Genomic DNA, 19,814 nt, shown 5'->3' with positions numbered 1-19,814 from the left:
CATCTTAGATCTTCTATGAAGATCAGGCGGAAGTTGGCTTCTTAGGAGAACCAAAATTATAATATATACTGCAATACAATAGTATATAGTATAAGATCAAATAAGGTAAAAAGAACAAAACTTAAAACATTTAAGAAAATATATAAAAGTTTAAATGACCTCCCTTTTCCCCATTCAAAAATAAGGAAATAGAAAACAAAAACTAAGCATATTTGATATTGTCGTGTCTGGGAATGTCCGCTGTATCAAAATCTGAAAATTTTTAAATCCTATGTTAAACTCTGAAAAGAAATGAAAACGTCAGAATTGCAGGTTTTTGGTCGCCGCATTTCCACAATAAAAAAAGAGATAAAAGTGGCATATTGATCTAAAATTATATCATTAAAATCTACAACTCAACACACAAAAAACAAGCTCTCAGCCATCTCCCTGCATGGAAAAATGAAAAGTTACAGGCAACACAAACAACATTTTTACAAGTTTCTGAATTATTTTTTTTTAACTACTAAAACATGTAACAGAAAAAAAACTTTACAAGTTTGTTGTTGCCGTAATCATACTGACCAGGAGAATCATATTACCAGATAATTTTTCACTTTACAATAAACACTGTAAAAACAGAAAACAAAAAGACATTGCAGGAATTGCAATTTTTTTCATAACTTCACCCTAATTGGGATTTTTTTCTAGTTTTTCAGTATATTAAAAGGTAAATTGAGTAGTTTCGTTAAAGACTAGAACTGTTCCCACAATAAAACAAATCCTCATATGACTACAGTGGGAAAAATAAGTATTTGATACACTGCCGATTTTGTAAGTTTTGCAATCTTCCTAGGTCTAGGGCTCCATCCAGTATCTCGCTTTGTGGGGTAAGGATGATTCTGAGAAAGGTCGGGAATCAGCCCACAACTACACGGGAGGACCTGGTCAATGACCAGAAAAGAGCTGGGAGCAGAGTCTCAAAAATTATCGTTAGTAACACACTATGCTGTCATGGATTAAAATCCTGCAGGGCATGCAAGGTCCCCTTGCTCACATCAGCACATGTCCAGGCCCGTTTGAAGTTCGACAATTACCATCTGGATAATCCCATAGGAATGGGAGAAGGTCACGTGGTCAGATGACACCAAAATAGAACTTTTTGCTATCTACTCCACTCGCCGTGTTTGAAAGAAGAAGAAGGATGAGTACAACTCCAAGAATACTATTCCAACCATGAAGCATAGTGGGGGAAACATCATACTTTGGGGGTGCTTTTCTGCAAAGGGGACAGGACGACTGCACCATATTGAAGGGTGGATGGATGGGGTCTTGGATCGCAAGATTTTGGCCAACAACCTCCTTCCCTCAGTAAGAGCATTAAAGATTGGCCATGTCTGGGTCTTCCAGCATGACAATGACCCAAAAAACACACAGCTAAGGCATCTAAGGAGTGGCTCTATAAGAAGCATTTCAAGGTCCTGGAGTGGCCTAGCTAGTCTCCAGACCATTAGAAAATCTTTGGAGGGAGCTGAAACTTAATGCTGAAAGATCTGGCAAAGATCTGTATGGACGAGTGGACCAAAATCCCTGCTGCAGTGTGTGAAAACTTGGTTAAGAACTAAAGGAAACTTTTGACCTCTGTAATTGCAAACAAAGGTTTCTGTACAAAATATTAAGTGCTGTTTTTCTATTGCATCAAATACTTGTTTCATGCAATAAAATGCAAATTAATTATGTAAAAATCATACAATGTGATTTTCTGGATTTTTTTTTAGATTCTGTTGAAGTGTACCTACAATAAAAATGACAGACCTCTCCATTCTTTGTAGGTGTAGGTAGAAAAACTTGCAAAATTGGCAGTGTATCAAATACTTATTTTCCCCACTGTATGTTGATGGAACAATATAAATAGTTATGGCTCTTGGAAAAAAGGGAGGAAAAAAATGAAACTGTAGAAATGAAAAATGTCCGGGTCCTTAAATGTTTATCCTATTGGTTCACTTCATTACATATGAACCTGTTGCTTTTAAGGCTGTTTGTGTAGGAAGAAGGCCTAGAAAACCAACTTTGTAACTAAAGTCATCAGTATAGTATACCTCAATGGTTTATTTTTACAAATTCATCCTATTTTAAATATTTAGATTTTATATACTTTTTTTTATTTTAAATCCAGAGGAACAAATCATCTTATGTTGTCAATATAATAAGCAATATGAAAAATATATGCTGCTTTTTAACAACACAACAAGCATTTATAAAATATCGGTACATAAAAATGTAAACAATTTAAAAAACATGTTACTTTGAATGATGCAAAATTGGAATAGTAGACAAAGCCGATTGTCTTGTGGTCTTAGGTAATAAACTAGGGTTGTGTGAATAAGGATCCATTCGAGAAGCGTATAACCTGTGGGACTGAGTTCTCTGTATACTTTGTTTTTTATTCTTGTAATGTCCTTGCATTTCCATTAGTTTGTGTTCCCTTGCTAATTGTCTGTATGGAGGATCTTATTGAGTCTTGAATTGAATTATTGCTTAGCAACTGTAGGCATGGTACATATTAATAAACACATATTAACAAACTGGACGGATATATCACACTTAATTCTGGTAACATCAAGCAGAAGGTCATCCATGTTCCTCAAATATAAAACCATCCACCTTGATATTTTCCCTTCACACACCTTTGAATTATCCACACAGAGTGCGGCCCAAACCGTTGAACATTATTTTTTTTATACATGTGTTTTTCGGTCAATGCTTTGCTTTAGGCAGACTGTCTAAATTATGTTCCAAAATTAGCAGATGTTACACACTAGCTGTAAGGATGAGCACGCTAAAGTATTTATGGTTACATGTTTAAAAATAGTTGTTCTGATGAAATGGGATTGTTTCCAGTATGAATATGTTGGGAATTAAGGAAGCTGATGCCTATAGCTGGTATAAGACTAAGAAGTGTACGGCATGTAGGTTTCATGTGGCCAACACCATATTCTTTCCAGCCTATAAATTATATTTAGTTGTGTTTGTAAGCTACATTTCATTTATTTGTAAACTGATTCAATGGCTGCAGGAAAATTACATAGTACTTGGCTAATAGTGTGTAATTTGTGTCACAAATAATATAAGTGGCCAACTTTTAGAGTTTCAGAAAGCTTGAGTATTTAAATATCCTTATTTCCCATGGGATTTCTGTTTGCCTTTTTTGACTAAAATGTTATTAATACTAGTCTCCTTCATCACATATCACACACATCACAGTCTCTGGATTTCAACAAGTTTGCATATTTATTTGGGATGGCTTCCGATATATAAATTATTAATTAGTGGTACTTGGGTAAGAAGAACTGTAGCAATAGATGCATTCTAATGCATCTTATGAAAGGACAATGTAACCTTGTCTGTAGAGGATTTGGTCAAATTTAGTAGTGGAATTTAATTTTACTCAAATTTTACAACAGCTTGTATTCTTCAGAATGCAGATTTTTTGGATTTCAGTCTACGCAAATAAAGCCAAATGGCAGCCAGTTGGCCACAATTTTGCTGAAACATAGAGGGCTAGCAAAAGGTTAAAAAAAAAAAAAAAAATCATGCTCACATTTCTGGCCACTTCTGCTACAACCCCTGGGAAAAATTATGGAATCGCCGTGCTCGGAGGATGTTCATTCAGTTGTTTATTGTTGTTGAAAAAAAGCAGATCACAGACATGGCACAAAACTAAAGTCATTTCACATGGCAACTTTAGGGCTTTAAGAAACACTAAAAGAAATCCAGATTAAAAATCTGGTACTAAGTAAGGGTAGTTTTTTTCAGACCAAGCAGAGGGAAAAAATTTTGAAATCACTAAATTCTGAGGAAAAAATTATGGAATCACCCTGTAAATTTTCATTTCCAAAACTAACACCTGCATCAAATTAGATCTGCTCATTAGTCTGCATCTAAAAAGGAGTGATCATACCTTAGAGAGCTGTTGCACCAAGTGGACTGACATGAATCATGGCTCCAACACGAGAGATGTCAATTGAAACAAAGGAGAGGATTATCAAACCCTTAAAAGAAGGTAAATCATCACGCAATGTTGCAAAAGATGTTGGTTGTTCACAGTCAGCTGTGTCTAAAATCTGGACCAAATACAAACAATATGGGAAGGTTGTTAAAGGCAAACATACTGGTAGACCAAGGAAGACATCAAAGCGTCATACCGGAAACTTAAAGCAATATGTCTCCAAAACAGGAAATGCACAACAAAACAAATGAGGAACGAATTGGAGGAAACTGTAGTCAATGTCTGTGACCGAACTGTATGAAACCGCCTAAAGGAAATGGGATTTACATAGAGAAAAGGTAAACAAAAGCCATCATTAACACCTAAACAGAAAAAAACAAGGTTACAATGGGCTAAGGAAAAGCAATCGTGGACTGTGGATGACTGGATGAAAGTCATATTCAGTGATGAATCGCGAATCTGCATTGGGCAAGGTGATGATGCTGGAACTTTTGTTTGGTGCCGTTCCAATGAGATTTATAAAGATGACTGCATGAAGAGAACATGCAAATTTCCACAGTCATTGATGATATGGGGCTGCATGTCAGGTAAAGGCACTGAGGAGATGGCTGTCATTACATCTTCAATAAATGCCCAAGTTTACATTGATATTTTGGACAGTTTTCTTATCCCATCAATTGAAAGGATGTTTGGGGATGATGACATCATTTTTCAAGATGATAATGCATCCTGCCATAGAGCAAAAACTGTGAAAACATTCCTTGAAAGAAGACACATAAGGTCAATGTCATGGCCTGCAAATAGTCCGGATCTCAATCCAATTGAAAATCTTTGGTGGAAGTTGAAGAAAATGGTCCATGACAAGGCTCCAACCTGCAAAGCTGATCTGGCAACAACAATCAGAGAAAGTTGGAGCCAGATTGATGAAGAGTACTGTTTGCCACTCATTAAATCCATGCCTCAGAGACTGCAAGCTGTTATTAAAGCCAGAGGTGGTGCAGCAAAATACTAGTGATGTATTGTAGTGTTCTTTTGTGTGTTTGTTTTTCATGATTCCATAATTTTTTCCTCAAAATTGAGTGATTCCATAATTTTTTCCCTCTGCTTGGTCTGAAAAAATTACCCTTACTGAGTACCACATTTTTAATCTTGATTTCTTTTAGTGTTTCTTAAAGCCCTAAAGTTGCCATTTGAAATGACTTTAGTTTTGTGCCATGTCTGTGATCTGCTTTTTTTCAACAACAATAAACAACTGAATGAACATACTCCGAGCCCGGTGATTCCATAATTTTTGCCAGGGGTTGTACTTGCTCATTCCCATACAGTTCTCGGCACCTCTTCTTGCCAGCTGTGCACTCAGAAACCTCTGGCAACTTCACACTATGATTAAGGCTGCAGCATGCAGTCAAAACATGTAAGCTGTGTTTGTCAGTTTATTTGGATATCTACACTTTTTTTCATTATTTATTCATTATTAGAAATAAAGTAAGAAAGTTTTAATCCCTATGCTGGACTATATACTCTGCTCAAAAAAATAAAGGGAACACTTAAACAACAGAATAGAACTCCAAGTAAATCAAACTTCTGTGAAATCAAACTGTCCACTTAGGAAGCAACACTGATTGACAATCAATTTCAAATGCTGTTGTGCCAATGGAATAGACAATAGATGGAAATTATAGGCCATAATCAAGACTCGCTCAATAAAGAGTGGTTCTGCAGGTGAGGACCACAGACCACATCTCAGTACCAATGCTTTCTGGCTGATATTTTGGTCACTTTTGAACGTTGGTTGTGCTTTCACGCTCATGGTAGCATGAGACGGACTCTGCAACCCACAGAAGTTGCTCAGGTAGTGTAGCTCATCCAGGATGCCACATCAATGCGAGCTGTGGCAAGAAGGTTTGCTGTGTCTGTCAGCATAGTGTGCAGAGGCTGGAGGCGCTACCAGGAGACGGGCCAGTACACCAGGAGACGTGGAGGGGCCCGTAGGAGGGCAACAACCCAGCAGCAGGACCACTACCTCCGCCTTTGTGCAAGGAGGAACAGGAGCAGCACTGCCAGAGCCCTGTAAAATGACCTCCAGCAGGCCACAAATGTCTGTGTCTGCACAAACGGTTAGAAACCGACTCCATGAGGGTGGTATGAGGGCCCTACGTCCCCAGATGGGGGTTGTGCTCACAGCCCAACACCATGCAGGACGCTTGGCATTTGCCACAGAACACCATCATTGGCAGTCGCCATTGGCGCCCTGTGCTCTTCACAGATGAAAGCAGGTTCGCACTGAGCATATGTGACAGACGTGACAGAGTCTGGAGACTCCGTGGAGAGTGATCTGCCTGCAACATCCTTCAGCATGACCGGTTTGGCAGTGGGTCAGTAGTGGTGGTGGGTGGCTTTTCTTTGGAGGGCCGCACAGCCCTCCATGTGCTCGCCAGAGGTAGCCTGACTGCCATTAGGTACCGAGATGAGATCCTCAGACCACTTGTGAGACAATATGCTGGTGCGGTTGGCCCTGGGTTCCTCCTAATGCAGGACAATGCCAGACCTCATGTGGCTGGAGTGTGTCAGCAGTTCCTGCACGATGAAGGCATTGAAGCTATGGACTGGCCCGCCTGTTTCCCAGACCTGAATCCGATTGAGCACATCTGGGACATCATGTCTCGCTCCATCCACCAACATCACGTTGCACCACAGACTGTCCAGGAGTTGGCGGATGCTTTAGTCCAGGTCTGGGAGGAGATCCCACAGGAGATCATCCGCAACCTCATCAGGAGCATGCGCAGGCATTGTAGGGAGGTCATACAGGCACGTGGAGGCCACACACAATACTGAGCCTCATTTTGACTTGTTTTAAGGACATTACATCAAAGTTCGATCAGCCTGTAGTGATATTTTTCCACTTTAATTTTGGGGGTGACTCCAAATCCAGGCCTGCATTGGTTAATAAATTTGATTTCCATTGATGATTTTTGTGTGATTTTGTTGTCAGCGCATTCAACTTTGTACAGAACAAAGTATTCAATGAGAATATTTCATTCATTCAGATCTAGGATGTGTTATTTGAGTGTTCCCTTTATTTTTTTGAGAAGTGTATTTTGGAATTTGTTTATACACGCCCAAGCCGGGGGCTAAGTCTGTGCAGGATTTCTCAAAGAAGCTATGTGGCGAGTCACTGCCTAACTTCTACTGGTAGGGAATAAGGTCTGGAAGTACAAGAAACATGCATTTTATGCAAGAGAATAGTTTACCTCATACACATTATATTTAGTAATATGTGGATCAACAAAGTCAATCATATTTGCAGGCTGGAAGAAGTCTCCGGTTGGGCAGACTGTAGATATTGTAGTGCAGCGGTGTTCACACAGTGCGATTTAATAAGCATTGACCAACTTATTGTCCAAATAACTCACACAGTGAAAGCAGCTTTATCCTCTGGATCGCAGCCGAGTTGGCCACAATAGTCCGTACAAACAAAACACCTTTGCCATGGGCGATTGCACCGCCGTATCACCCCGAGGTGTGTCAGAAACTTTACCTTCCTGGGACTGTGTGTTCCCTTCACACAGGCCTCTATAGCACAGAGCCTCCTGCTCTGCCACTAGCAAACAAAGCACTGACACACCCAAACCTTTGCTGCAGGTTTTTAAATGAAAATTGTGTACATAAGCCACTTGTAAGACCCGGCTGGAGTGAGTGGACCGCCCCACTGCCATCCTGTAGTCCACTCCAAGAATAAAAGCCCATGCTGGGTTTTACTTAATCTGCCTTGGTCAAATAGCTTGACCAAGTCCAAACTTACTTTTATTCTGCACTGCAACCACATCTATGTCTGTGACTGCAATGCACTCCAGCAGGATCAATAAGCCTCTATGCGCATCCTGTGGGATACATACAGTCCCTTGCATAGAATTCCCCTCACTGCCTCACAGTATTCTTTTTGAAACTTGGAAGCCTGGTTATTTTTCATGATGCAAAACGCCCCTTATCTGGACTGGACTCTATGTGCTGTTCGCTAACCTTTTAAAAATAAAACATTCTGATGTTTGTTTCACTAGTTTTTACATTTCATTGGTTTAGTAACAATATGCTATTAACAGGTGTGGAAAATTAACCAGTTCAGGTCCAGAGTATTTCGATCCTCCTTCCTATTTCCTAATTAACTGTCCTAATTACTTATGTAATTATGTGTAATTGTGTTATTATACTTACCGATCACGATGTTCTAAGGTTTCTGTCCTGTTTCCTTCCCACGTAAGCTGTCCTCTTCTTTGCCAGCTCGCACAGTGATTGTTGTGTGGGGCAGAGCTACTTCTTTTAATGTAAGCCTACTGAGCCTCAGAACGAGGCTCCATAGACTTACACAAAAACCTGTGTGTTAGCCACTCAGTCTGTTTGCAGATCAAGTGGGCTAGAAGAGCACCGGATGGATGCTAGAAATTGGGAAAGATGGCAGTTGGTAATTATATTAATACTTACACATAATTACAAAGTAAAAATTTTGTTGGAACTTCTTTTTTAAATCAAGGAAGAAACAAATAATCGAGCAAAGAGTTCTAAAAATTCACATTTATTTAAAAAATATTAGAAGCCAAAAAATCCATCCAACACCATGAGGAAAAAGCAGACGCATTTCAGACACAGAGCTTAGTCATTGCTTAAACAAACTTCTGAAATATGACATGTGTTTAAGCCATATCCTGTGTAATCATGTGATGCAAATAAACCAATGAAAAACAGCTACATGAATATACAGAAAGTAAGAGGATATTATTTATCATTATGAATATTTTTTTCTTGTTCATTGTATATTTTGCTATAGTTTTTTTCTGTCTTATGTTCATGCAAAAAGGAACTCTATATTGTAAGCTATAAATTCACTATGATTCTCTTTGTGGTCACCGCCCTTAATAACTTTATTAACCCTCTCTATGCCCGTAACTCTACAGATCTCAGTGCTGCCATCATGTTTATCAATGAAATGTTTGGCAGATGCTGAGCTTTTAAGTCTCAATTTATTCATGGTATCTGAAACATGTCTCCTGACATGATATTTTAAGAGTTCCTGTGGTGCAACCTACATATTGTATGTTTCAACTAGTACATGTTATCAGATAAACCACAGATGTCATTTTACAATACATGAAATTGCGAATTTTGTAGATTTTGTCTGTAATGGCGGATGTAAATGCCTTGGATTTTTCAATAATTTTGCATCGGTTGCATTTAAGGTGACCACATTTATAAAAACCTACACTGTGAAGCCATGTACAATTCTCAGATTTAGGCCACGTTCACACTTTCATTATTTGGTCAGTATTTTACATCAGTATGTTAAGCCAAAGCCAGGAGTGGAACAATCAGAGGAAAAGTATAATAGAAACACGTCACCACTTCTGTATTTTTCACCCACTCCTGGTTTTGGTTTACAAATACTGATGTAAAATACTGACCAAATACTGAACCCATGAATGTGGCCTTAATATCACAAATAAATAAAGTAGGAGAAAGAATATTTCCTAATGTAGCCACTTTTTCACAACAAATTTAACTGGTGTCTTAAGAACCATATTCAATTTTTTTTATCTTGAAATAGCATAGGGATATAAGTTTTAATTATTTTGGTAACATCAGAAAATTGTGGACTATAGGTAAAAACAAAAGAATCTCCCCAATTGATATTGCTGCATTTCTGTTTTTCTCTTTCAAAATAGAGGGACTATCAATATCATTAACCACGGCGTTAGCTCTGTCCAACATCTACTGAGGATATTGTTTTTCTCGTAATTATTACATATTTTGGTAGACTTGTCAGAGAAAGCTGTCTATTCGGTAGTATTTCTTTTTATTCTAATCAGTACTCCAATGGAGATATTTTTAATAGTGTGTTTAGGATGACATGAAGTAGACTGCTGAATCTTTAGTATAGGGTGTAGTAATTATTCCATTTAGAACATCCCCTTTTAATGTAATGTCCAAAAAATTAATTTGGTTCTTTTGAAAATCATGAGTAAATTTGAGATTCATATCATTATGGTTAATGTGAGAAACAAACTTTTCTATTATAATAACATCGCCCTCCAATATGAGAAGCTGGTCGTCAATATAATGGCAGTACCACCTAATATGAGAGGCAAAATTGTTATCAGCAGAAAAAATAAATAGCTCTTCCCATCTGGACATGTAATGGTTAGCCAAAGAAGGTGAAAATTTGGCACCCGTTGGAGCGCCCTGTGTTTGAAGAAAACCTCTTTTATTAAATCTAAAAAATATTATGTTTTAACAAAAACTCCACTGCCTGAACCACAAATAATTAATATAAAAAAGATAATTACTATACATGTCCAAATGGGAAGAGAGAACCTGGAGTGCTCGTGTATGAGAAACTGAAGGATAGAGAGCAACCACATCACAGTTTAACCAACAAAAAATAGGGGACCAACTCATACTATCTAGTGAAGCTATAATATATTTGGTATCTTTAACCAAACCTGATAGGACATGATTCAACGGCTATAAGTACATATCGACCCAGGAACTAAGCCTCTCCCTTCATGGTATTAATCCCAGTAACCATAGGTCTAAGAGGTGTGGGGGAAAAGATTTTTATGCAATTTATGAAGGGAATGAAATGCTGGTACAAGTGGGATTTAAATAAATAAATCCTCTTTTAGCTTTTCAGTAAGGGCTGTCGCCCAAAGGCCTAATGGCATGTATTAGTTGCAACATACAATATATTGGTTGCACCACAGAAGATCTTAAAATACGCATCTGGAGACATGTCTCAGATACCACAAATAAATTGAGATTTAAAAGCTCAGCAGCTTCCAGACATTTCATTGATAAACATGATGGTAGCACTGAGACCTGTAGAGTTACGGACATAGAGAGGGTTAATAAACCTATTAGGGACAATGACCACAAAAGAAAGTTGATGAATAGAGAATCACAATGGATTTATATCTTACAATCTAGAATTCCTTATGTTATGAATATGAGACAGAATATTATTTACTATTATGAATATTTTTTTCTTGTTGTTCATTGTATATTTTGTTATATATTTTTTTTACTTTTTGTATATTCATGTTGCTGTTTTTTATTGGTTTACTTGCATCATGTGAATACACAGGGTATGACTTAAATACATGTCATAGTCCAACAGTTTGTTTAAGCAATGACTAAGGATTGTGTCTGAAACTCATCTGCTTTTTCCTCATGGAGTTGAATGAATGTTTTGGCTTTTAATATTTTTAAAATAAATGTGAATTTTTAGGAGTCTTTTTGCTGGATTTTTTGTTTCTTCCTGGATCTTGCAGTACTTACAAGTATTTTGTGCAAATTGTGTTGTTATCTCTCAGGTGAGCAGACCTTCACTCTTATCTTCTTTTTTTAACTGTTCCATTTCCTACCAGCTGCTCCTGTCTATTTAAAACAGATCTATTTACAGTATGTTCTTCATAGTCCTATGTTATGTTTTTTTTTAACTACAGTAAATTATTATTTTCTTTAAAGGCTTCTAAGCTTCCAATGTCCATTATTATTGTAGGCGTGGGACCTGCAGAATTTGATGGTAAGTTTTATAGCTCAGTCTGTGCTGTGTAGTACAGTACATATTGAAGGACTTTTCATCTTCTAGTATCGAATCTCTCAACTTGATATTTTATTAGAATTACAAAATATTGATTGATACACATATAACCTATGGATTTTTTGTTTTCTCATGTGAAATGTCAGTTAAAATTAATATCTGATATTCTACTTGTATTTCAATCAGCAGTAAGTATTTTTTCTTGTATACTGTAAAATTTTGGTCTGGCTGTGACCAAAAAGAATTCTTATAATGCATCTGTAAGCCTTATTTTATGTGAATTGTTTGCTTTCTTTAAGTGTTACATAACACAATAGCTGCTAGTTTTACAAGTCAAGTAAATGAGCAATTTATTTTAAGAGCTTTGTGATATGAAACAGTTAAACCTCACAATTATGTCTTAAAAGCAGAGCTGAAAAATTTCAATCAGACTAGAGCATGCTTACAAACCAAAGTCCATATACAAATGTACAATTCACTGGAAAATAAATGTGCAACCAACAGATAACATAGTAAAATTCCTGCCCCAAGCTTACTGCCTGAAACAATCAATATGTAGTGAAAAGCCAATACTCAGACATGTGGTTTTTGTTTTTGTCTTTTTTCCTTTTCAGTCTGGCAAATGCTATATGTAGATTGAATACATAGAGTAGCTTTTATGCTATAGAAAGATGAATTCAGAAGGACATCACTGTATGCTATGTATTGTCAACCCTATGTTAATAGGTTTTTCTTTCTGCCAAAATTGATTGTTCATTATTTTTATCAATATGTATATGATGAAACTATTAACCCAAGAATTATGGCATTTACTTTTTTTCTTTTAATGTTTTCTTTGTATAAATATAGAGTGGAAACAAATAATGTTCTCTTAGCGTACCTGGAAATTTGGCAGCTCAGCAGAAATTGTGGCACCTATCCCTTATACTTTCCATCATAATGTCCAAATCTGAAACCAAATCTACCATGTTTATGCATACAGAAGTGATATCACCACGAAATGCCAGTGCACAATCTCCCTGCACTATTAGTCTCTAGCTAAACCATGTGTCAGATACACTTGCCACTTCATGAGATTTTAATTAGATCAATTAATGCACAGTACAGACCAAAAGTTTGGACACACCTTCTCATTTAAAGATTTTTCTGAATTTTCATAACTATGAAAATTGTACAGTCACACTGAAGGCATCAAAACTATGAATTAACACATGTGGAATTATATACTTAACAAAAAAGTGTGAAACAACTGAAAATATGTCTTATATTCTAGGTTCTTCAAAGTAGCCACCTTTTGCTTTGATGACTGCTTTGCACACTCTTGGCATTCTCTTGATGAGCTTCAAGAGGTAGTCACCGGAAATGGTCTTCCAACAATCTTGAAGGGGTTCCCAGAGATGCTTAGCACTTGTTGGCCCTTTTGCCTTCACTTTGCGGTCCAGCTCACCCCAAACCATCTCGATTGGGTTCAGGACTGGTGACTGTGGAGGCCAGGTCATCTGGCGTAGCACCCCATCACTCTCCTTCTTGGTCAAATACCCAGCCTGGAGGTGTGTTTGGGGTCATTGTCCTGTTGAAAAATAAATGCTGGTCCAATTAAACGCAAACCGGATGTAATAGCATGCCGCTGCAAGATGCTGTGGTAGCCATGCTGGTTCAGTATGCCTTCAATTTTGAATAAATCCCCAACAGTGTCACCAGCAAAGCACCATCACACCTCCTCCTCCTCCATGCTTCACGGTGGGAACCAGGCATGTAGAGTCCATCCGTTCACCTTTTCTGCATCGCACAAAGACACGGTGGTTGGAACCAAAGATCTCAAATTTGGACTCCTCAGACCAAAGCACAGATTTCCACTGGTCTAATGTCCATTCCTTGTGTTGTTTAGCCCAAACAAGTCTCTTCTGCTTGTTGCCTGTCCTTAGCAGTGGTTTCCTAGCAGCTATTTTACCATGAAGGCCTGCTGCACAAAGTCTCCTCTTAACAGTTGTTGAAGAGATGTGTCTGCTGCTAGAACTCTGTGTTGCATAGACCTGGTCTCTAATCTGAGCTGCTTTTAACCTGCGATTTCTGAGGCTGATGACTCGGATAAACTTATCCTCAGAAGCAGAGGTGACTCTTGGTCTTCCTTTCCTGGGGCGGTCCTCATGTGAGCCAGTTTCTTTGTAGCGCTTGATGGTTTTTGCAACTGCACTTGGGGACACTTTCAACGTTTTCCCAATTTTTCGCACTGACTGACCTTCATTTCTTAAAGTAATGATGGCCACTCGTTTTTCTTTACTTAGCTGCTTTTTTCTTTCCATAATACAAATTCTAACAGTCTATTCAGTAGGACTATCAGTTGTGTATCCACCAGACTTCTGCACAACACAACTGATGGTCCCAACCCCATTTATAAGGCAAAAAATCCCACTTATTAAACCTGACAGGGCACACCTGTGAAGTGAAAGCCATTTCCGGTGACTACCTCTTGAAGCTCATCAAGAGAATGCCAAGAGTGTGCAAAGCAGTCATCAAAGCAAAAGGTGGCTACTTTGAAGAACCTAGAATAGAAGACATATTTTCAGTTGTTTCACACTTTTTTGTTAAGTATATAATTCCACATGTGTTAATTCATAGTTTTGATGCCTTCACTGTGAATGTTCAGTTTTCATAGTCATGAAAATACAGAAAAAAATTTTAAAAGAGAAGTTGTGTCCAAACTTTTGGTCTGTAATGTACATAATAAAGTTTACAAAATAAGTAACTTATGAGTGAATTACAGTCTGATGCATGAAATAATATCCATTACTTTTTCATTTGAAAGCAATGGTAGAATTGGATGGTGATGAAGTCCGAGTTTCATCAAGAGGACGGTTTGCAGAAAGGGACATTGTACAGGTAAACAATATATAATATTTTAATATTTGTTAAATATACATAACATTTTGCTTTGTGTATTCCTACCATTTGTGCTTTGTGCTAAGGGAGGGATGTCAAACTCAAACCACACAGAGGGCCAAAATGAAAAACTTGGACAAAGCCGTGGGCCAAATAGTATACAGGATAATGGACCCCACACAGTCCCCCATACAAAATAATGGGCCCCAAATAGTCCTCCTAACAGTATAATGGCCCCACATAGCTTTCCTAACAGTATAATGGCCCCACATAGCTTTCCATACAGTATAATGGCCCCACATAGCTTTCCATATAGTATAATGGCCCCACATAGCTTTCCATACAGTATAATGGCCCCACATAGCTTTCCATACAGTATAATGGCCCCACATAGCTTTCCATACAGTATAATGGCCCCACATAGCTTTCCATACAGTATAATGGGCCCCACATAGTCCTCAATACAGTATAATGGGCCCCACTAAGTCCTCCATACAGCATAATGGGCCCCAGTAAGTCCCCCATATAGAATAATGGGCCCCACATAGGGGTGGTTGTTCGGGTGTCGGGTGCCAAATATAATCACCCTGAGGGCCAGAGTTTGACACGTGTGTGCTAAGGTGTTATCTGATATCAGCTTTGCTCACAGTCACTGCAGATGAGTCGGACTGCAATATGAAGTGCCCAAAGAGACAGAAAACTACTGGTTTTATTTGGGGGGAAGTGTACATATGGGAATAGACCACATGTGTATATTTTTACTCAGAAAATTTTGAGACTATTGTAGTTTTCTCTGCTATCCCTTAGAGAGTGTTTATGAAATATCCCAATGTCTGACTTAGTACATTAGGTTTTATATCTCCATTACTACAGAAAGTATTGTTTCCTCACAAATAGTACATTAGGGAAGGTAATGGACAGCTTTAAGTTTGGTTAGGTTACAATTTATCCAAAGCAAATATGAAGATATACTAAACTAGAAGACACTAAAAATTCAGTGAGAAGTTTTGTTACCTTGTGAGCCAAATTTACCATATGTAATGTTTAGTAGTAATGTAGCATTCATAACAAAGAATTTATCTAAAGAGCACTATTTGTTTTTGATGTTGGGCTTTTTGCTTTTCTTATCCAGTTTGTACCTTTCCGTGACTACATTGACAGAACTAGAAACCATGTACTAAGCATGGCACGACTTGCCAAGGATGTCTTGGCTGAGATCCCTGACCAGTTTCTCTTGTACATGAGATCTAGAGGATTCAAGCCATTTCCAGCTCCACCACCATACACACCAATTGGGCACCTATTACAGACTCAGATCTGACTAAAGTACAGTTCTTCCAACTTCTTGTGATATCTTTCAAGCTGCCTGGACAGCTTTCAAGTAAGGTGCACTAAAACTGAACTTTTCACTGACCTGCTTGTGTATTTGAAAAAGCATCGTCTTTTTGGATCTAGAAGATTCTGTTTACAGACCAAAACTGTAAATAGGACTGCAAGAGAAAACAGAAAGATTTTAATACTAGTCAGGAAAAAAAACTGTTTCCTATCTGATTCTTATTTTTGTGATCATTAATTTTTATTGGAACTGTTGGGGGAAGCACAAATCACACTTTTAATCCAAACCTTATTGTTCTCCCTGACTGAGATCTACTTATGTGGGAATGCAATTCCTTGGTGTCAATGTTTACATGTTACTAATTTTTAACTTTCAGTACTTTTGTATCTATTCTTAAACAAACAAAAAAAAGTTTGAAATTGTAGAAAATCCAATGTCTTCTACCGGGCAATAAATATAGCCACAAAAAGCAATATCCCTTTAAGGATCTTTTACACAAATCAAGAATCAAGGACAAGTTTATGCATATCACTTTTAAAGGAAGATTCCCAAACTCTGGTATTTCTTACCACTACTCATCAGATGAAATGTAGCTTAAGACATCCAACATAGAAAAAATAAACATGGGAATTCAGAAAAAAAAAAACTAAACAATTTGTCATCTAAAAGCATAATCTAATAAAAACCATATTGTTAGATTAACATAGTCAATGACAAGTGATAACAAATATCTACTTGTCTCAATGACTGTTTCCCTTTTTCCTTGGTAATTTTGTTTTTGTATCGTTTTATTAAGGTGCATGATGTCTTAATCTGTATGTCAAAACTGAGAACTCCACATATTGGGATTTATTGTTAGCACCTAATCACATTAATGCCATAGTGTATGGTCAGATGGAAATGCATGAAAATGTGATGATATGTTGAGGAACCTGTCTTCCATTGCTCCACATGAGTAATGCTAATGCAGGACTTTAGAGCGCAGAGGTGTCTGAGAAATGTATGAGAAATGCACGTGTGTGTACCTCTATACACAAACTATGTTTACTAAATTACCCAAATACGTATATATGCTTGTTCATATATAATAGTACAATGTTTTTGCATGTACAGTTTTTACAGCATATTACACAGTTTTGTGCTACTTTGTGTCAAATACAATACATTATTCTAGAACTAATGGCCTTAAACACACACCCAGTTCCTCAAATTGATTGTGAATTGCCTTTAAATGATGGAAACTATTCTATCTTTTTGTGTCAACCTTGTAACTGCTTTGTAATGTAATTTTATTTGCATAATATATGCATAAATATTTTGTCTATTTCTATGATGTACTGTTCAAAGAAAAATATTGTAATTAGCCCTTTATTTTGTAAGCATGGTAACAGGTATTTTGTTGATTTAAATTATATCTGCAATTTTAGAAGATATATACTTATGTAATGCGATATATAAATTTTTTATTATATTAAAATTATTAAAACACTTATGCATTGGATCCATTTTTGTCCATGATGAAAACTGGAAAGATCACAGAGCTTTAGAAAATTTATGCAGCATGAAGTTTCTAATAACTAAATGAAGTAACATGAAATGGCTTTACAGAAGTTGAGGAGGATAAAGGTGCAATGTCAGTGAACTTCTTAATAATTAAATCAAATCAAATAGTGACATAACTATAACTGCATAATAGGGATTTTAGCAGCCTACTTTGTGTGAATCCACTTGGAATAGCACAACTGGCTGCAATGCTGTTAGATTGAAAGAATCTGAATGGAAACATTAAGAGGTCTTAGATGTAGAATTCACATTACAGTCTTTACATGCAGTACTTGGAATATGTGTGTACATATACAAGAAGCAAATAAATGAACCATGGATTGTAGACAAGGATGGACTGGGACTAAAATTCAACCCTTGCATTTGAAAGCACACAGGGCCATGCCAGCTCATTCCTCTTCCCTAGATGGGATCTCTATTACTTATATTACCCTGCCTGCAGGAAATCAAGATTTACTACCAGAGCAATATTTCCAATAATACTGCTATATCAGATTTAATAATAATAATTCCGCAATAATAGTACTGCAATATGACAGACAAATATCACCGACCATAACAATAAATTACCAGCATATACAGTACTGATCATTAACCAAAACCACTGTGCAAGGACTAATATTTCCTCCATACAGTGACCATATAATAGTAATATTCGTTTTATACCAGTGCTCTGCAGACCATATATGTGTATACTGTATAGGTTTTCACCAGTGATGTTCTCGCATTCATTTTCCCTTTTCTTTTCCATTCAGCCCAGACCACCATGACCTCTTCTTCCATCTATAACTTGTCCCTGCAAATTGTAACACACAAACTTCTTCTTTGACTTACTGCTTTTCCAGGACCCTCCTCGCATTTCCCAACTCTACACAAAACATACAGTTTATATTGCTATTGTCAGTGCCACAGACAGTAACAACGCCTCTGTGCCCTATATCATAATAGTACCTGCCTTTTGCGCCGCCCACAATAATAGTACCCCCTCTGTCCCTACACACATGAATAATATTCACCGTATACTTTCTCATGATAATACCTTTGCCTCTATACAGTTATACAGTATTATATAGTAATAATCACCCATGTGCCTCCTTATAATAATAATAATTGCCCTGTGTCTCCTTTAATAATAATTCACCTTAACCCTTCATAATAATAATGACCCTGTTTCTCCTTGTGGTTTTTAAGAATAGTAATGCCTCCTGTGCTCTCCCTATAATATTAATGTGCCTCTTTATAATAATGTCCCCCGCATTGTGCCTCCTTAATACCCCTGAGCAAACAGGTCCTATAGCAAAAGTGCTATCACGGCATATGTTGCCACAGTCACAGAACGGCATATCGCCCAACTTTTTAACACGCAGAAAAGAATATGTATTGCGACATTTACACAGTTATTTTGCACCAATTGAATCCCCTTAGTGTTCTCACCCACTATGATACCCCATCCATGGTACCCTTAGAGTATGATGCTACAACAATGCCCCCAAACAGAATGATGTTCCCAAATTCCTCCACTTACACAACATGATGGCCCCACAAACCTCACAGTGTGATGGTCACTCCAGCCCCCCACACAGTATAAACGTAGGTCAAACCAGCCCCCCCATACAGTATTATCACTACTTACTCTACACAGTAAGATGGTCACAACTACCCCCTACACAGTATGATGTCCACTACAGAAGCACTACACAGTATGATGGTCCACCTAGAGCTTGATGGTCTCTAAAGACTCCCACCCAAAATATGGTCCTCCCCACAGCATGATGGTCACGATAGCACTCCACTCAGAATGATGGTCCCCCTCACAGCCCCAATACAGTATGATGGTCCTCCTCACAGTCCCAGTACAGTATGAAGGTCCCCACACACAACACTTTTGGTTACCATTGCAAACAAAAAAAATCCAAAAACCTTATTCTCACTTAATCCAGCCTTCGCAGCCACTGTGGCCTCTTCTATCCTGTCTTGCAGTGGATGCAGGCAGTGTGATGCAGTAACATCATCACACTGACCTACGTATCCTGCGTGGTGCTGTCCTCCAGCTGGCTGGAAGTTTACTACGAACAACAGAGTAAGCTCGCCACCTCTATTGATGGTGTCCTGAGAATGCCTATACTGTTAACAGTGCCTTAATCAATGCAGCCTATGGCTGGACCTGCCCATCTAGCATTTGCCAGATTTTCCCGATGGCCCTGTATGTTGAAGTGACCAGAGTTTAGGGGTTGTCACTTGGAAAATACATAGTATCACATTTAACACTTAATGGGGTTTTCCCATGAACAAATGTTCATTTTAATGAATAGATCTTGGGATAATAATAAGTTCCACAATTGGATGTGTTTAAATAAACTGTTCCTGTGCTAAGATAATCTTATAAATGTGCCCCTGCTGTGTATTGTGTAATGGCTGTGTCTGACCGTTGTAATGCAGCGACTTGCTGGCATTAC

The 19,814-nt window shown here is 37.7% G+C and overlaps 1 protein-coding gene across 2 annotated transcripts in view; it reads left to right on the top strand.

Moving 5' to 3' along the window:
• Nucleotides 1–17,287, top strand: part of CPNE8 (copine 8) — a 372,256-nt gene extending 354,969 nt beyond the window's left edge. For both annotated transcript variants that reach the window (XM_073652158.1, XM_073652159.1), the window contains 3 exons: nt 11,504–11,561; nt 14,386–14,459; nt 15,592–17,287. In XM_073652158.1, the coding sequence (XP_073508259.1) occupies nt 11,504–11,561; nt 14,386–14,459; nt 15,592–15,780 (321 nt within the window). In that variant the 3' untranslated portion in view covers nt 15,781–17,287. The remainder of the gene's footprint in view (nt 1–11,503; nt 11,562–14,385; nt 14,460–15,591) is intronic.
• Nucleotides 17,288–19,814: the final 2,527 nt, after the last annotated feature.

This window comes from Phyllobates terribilis, unplaced genomic scaffold (genome assembly GCF_046119375.1).
Source record: "Phyllobates terribilis strain yellow unplaced genomic scaffold, ASM4611937v1 Scaffold_11__3_contigs__length_659146591, whole genome shotgun sequence".
NCBI classification, from domain to species: Eukaryota; Metazoa; Chordata; class Amphibia; order Anura; family Dendrobatidae; genus Phyllobates; species Phyllobates terribilis.
Note: the sequence above shows the minus strand (reverse complement) of the source record. Positions and strands in the feature narration are given on the sequence as shown.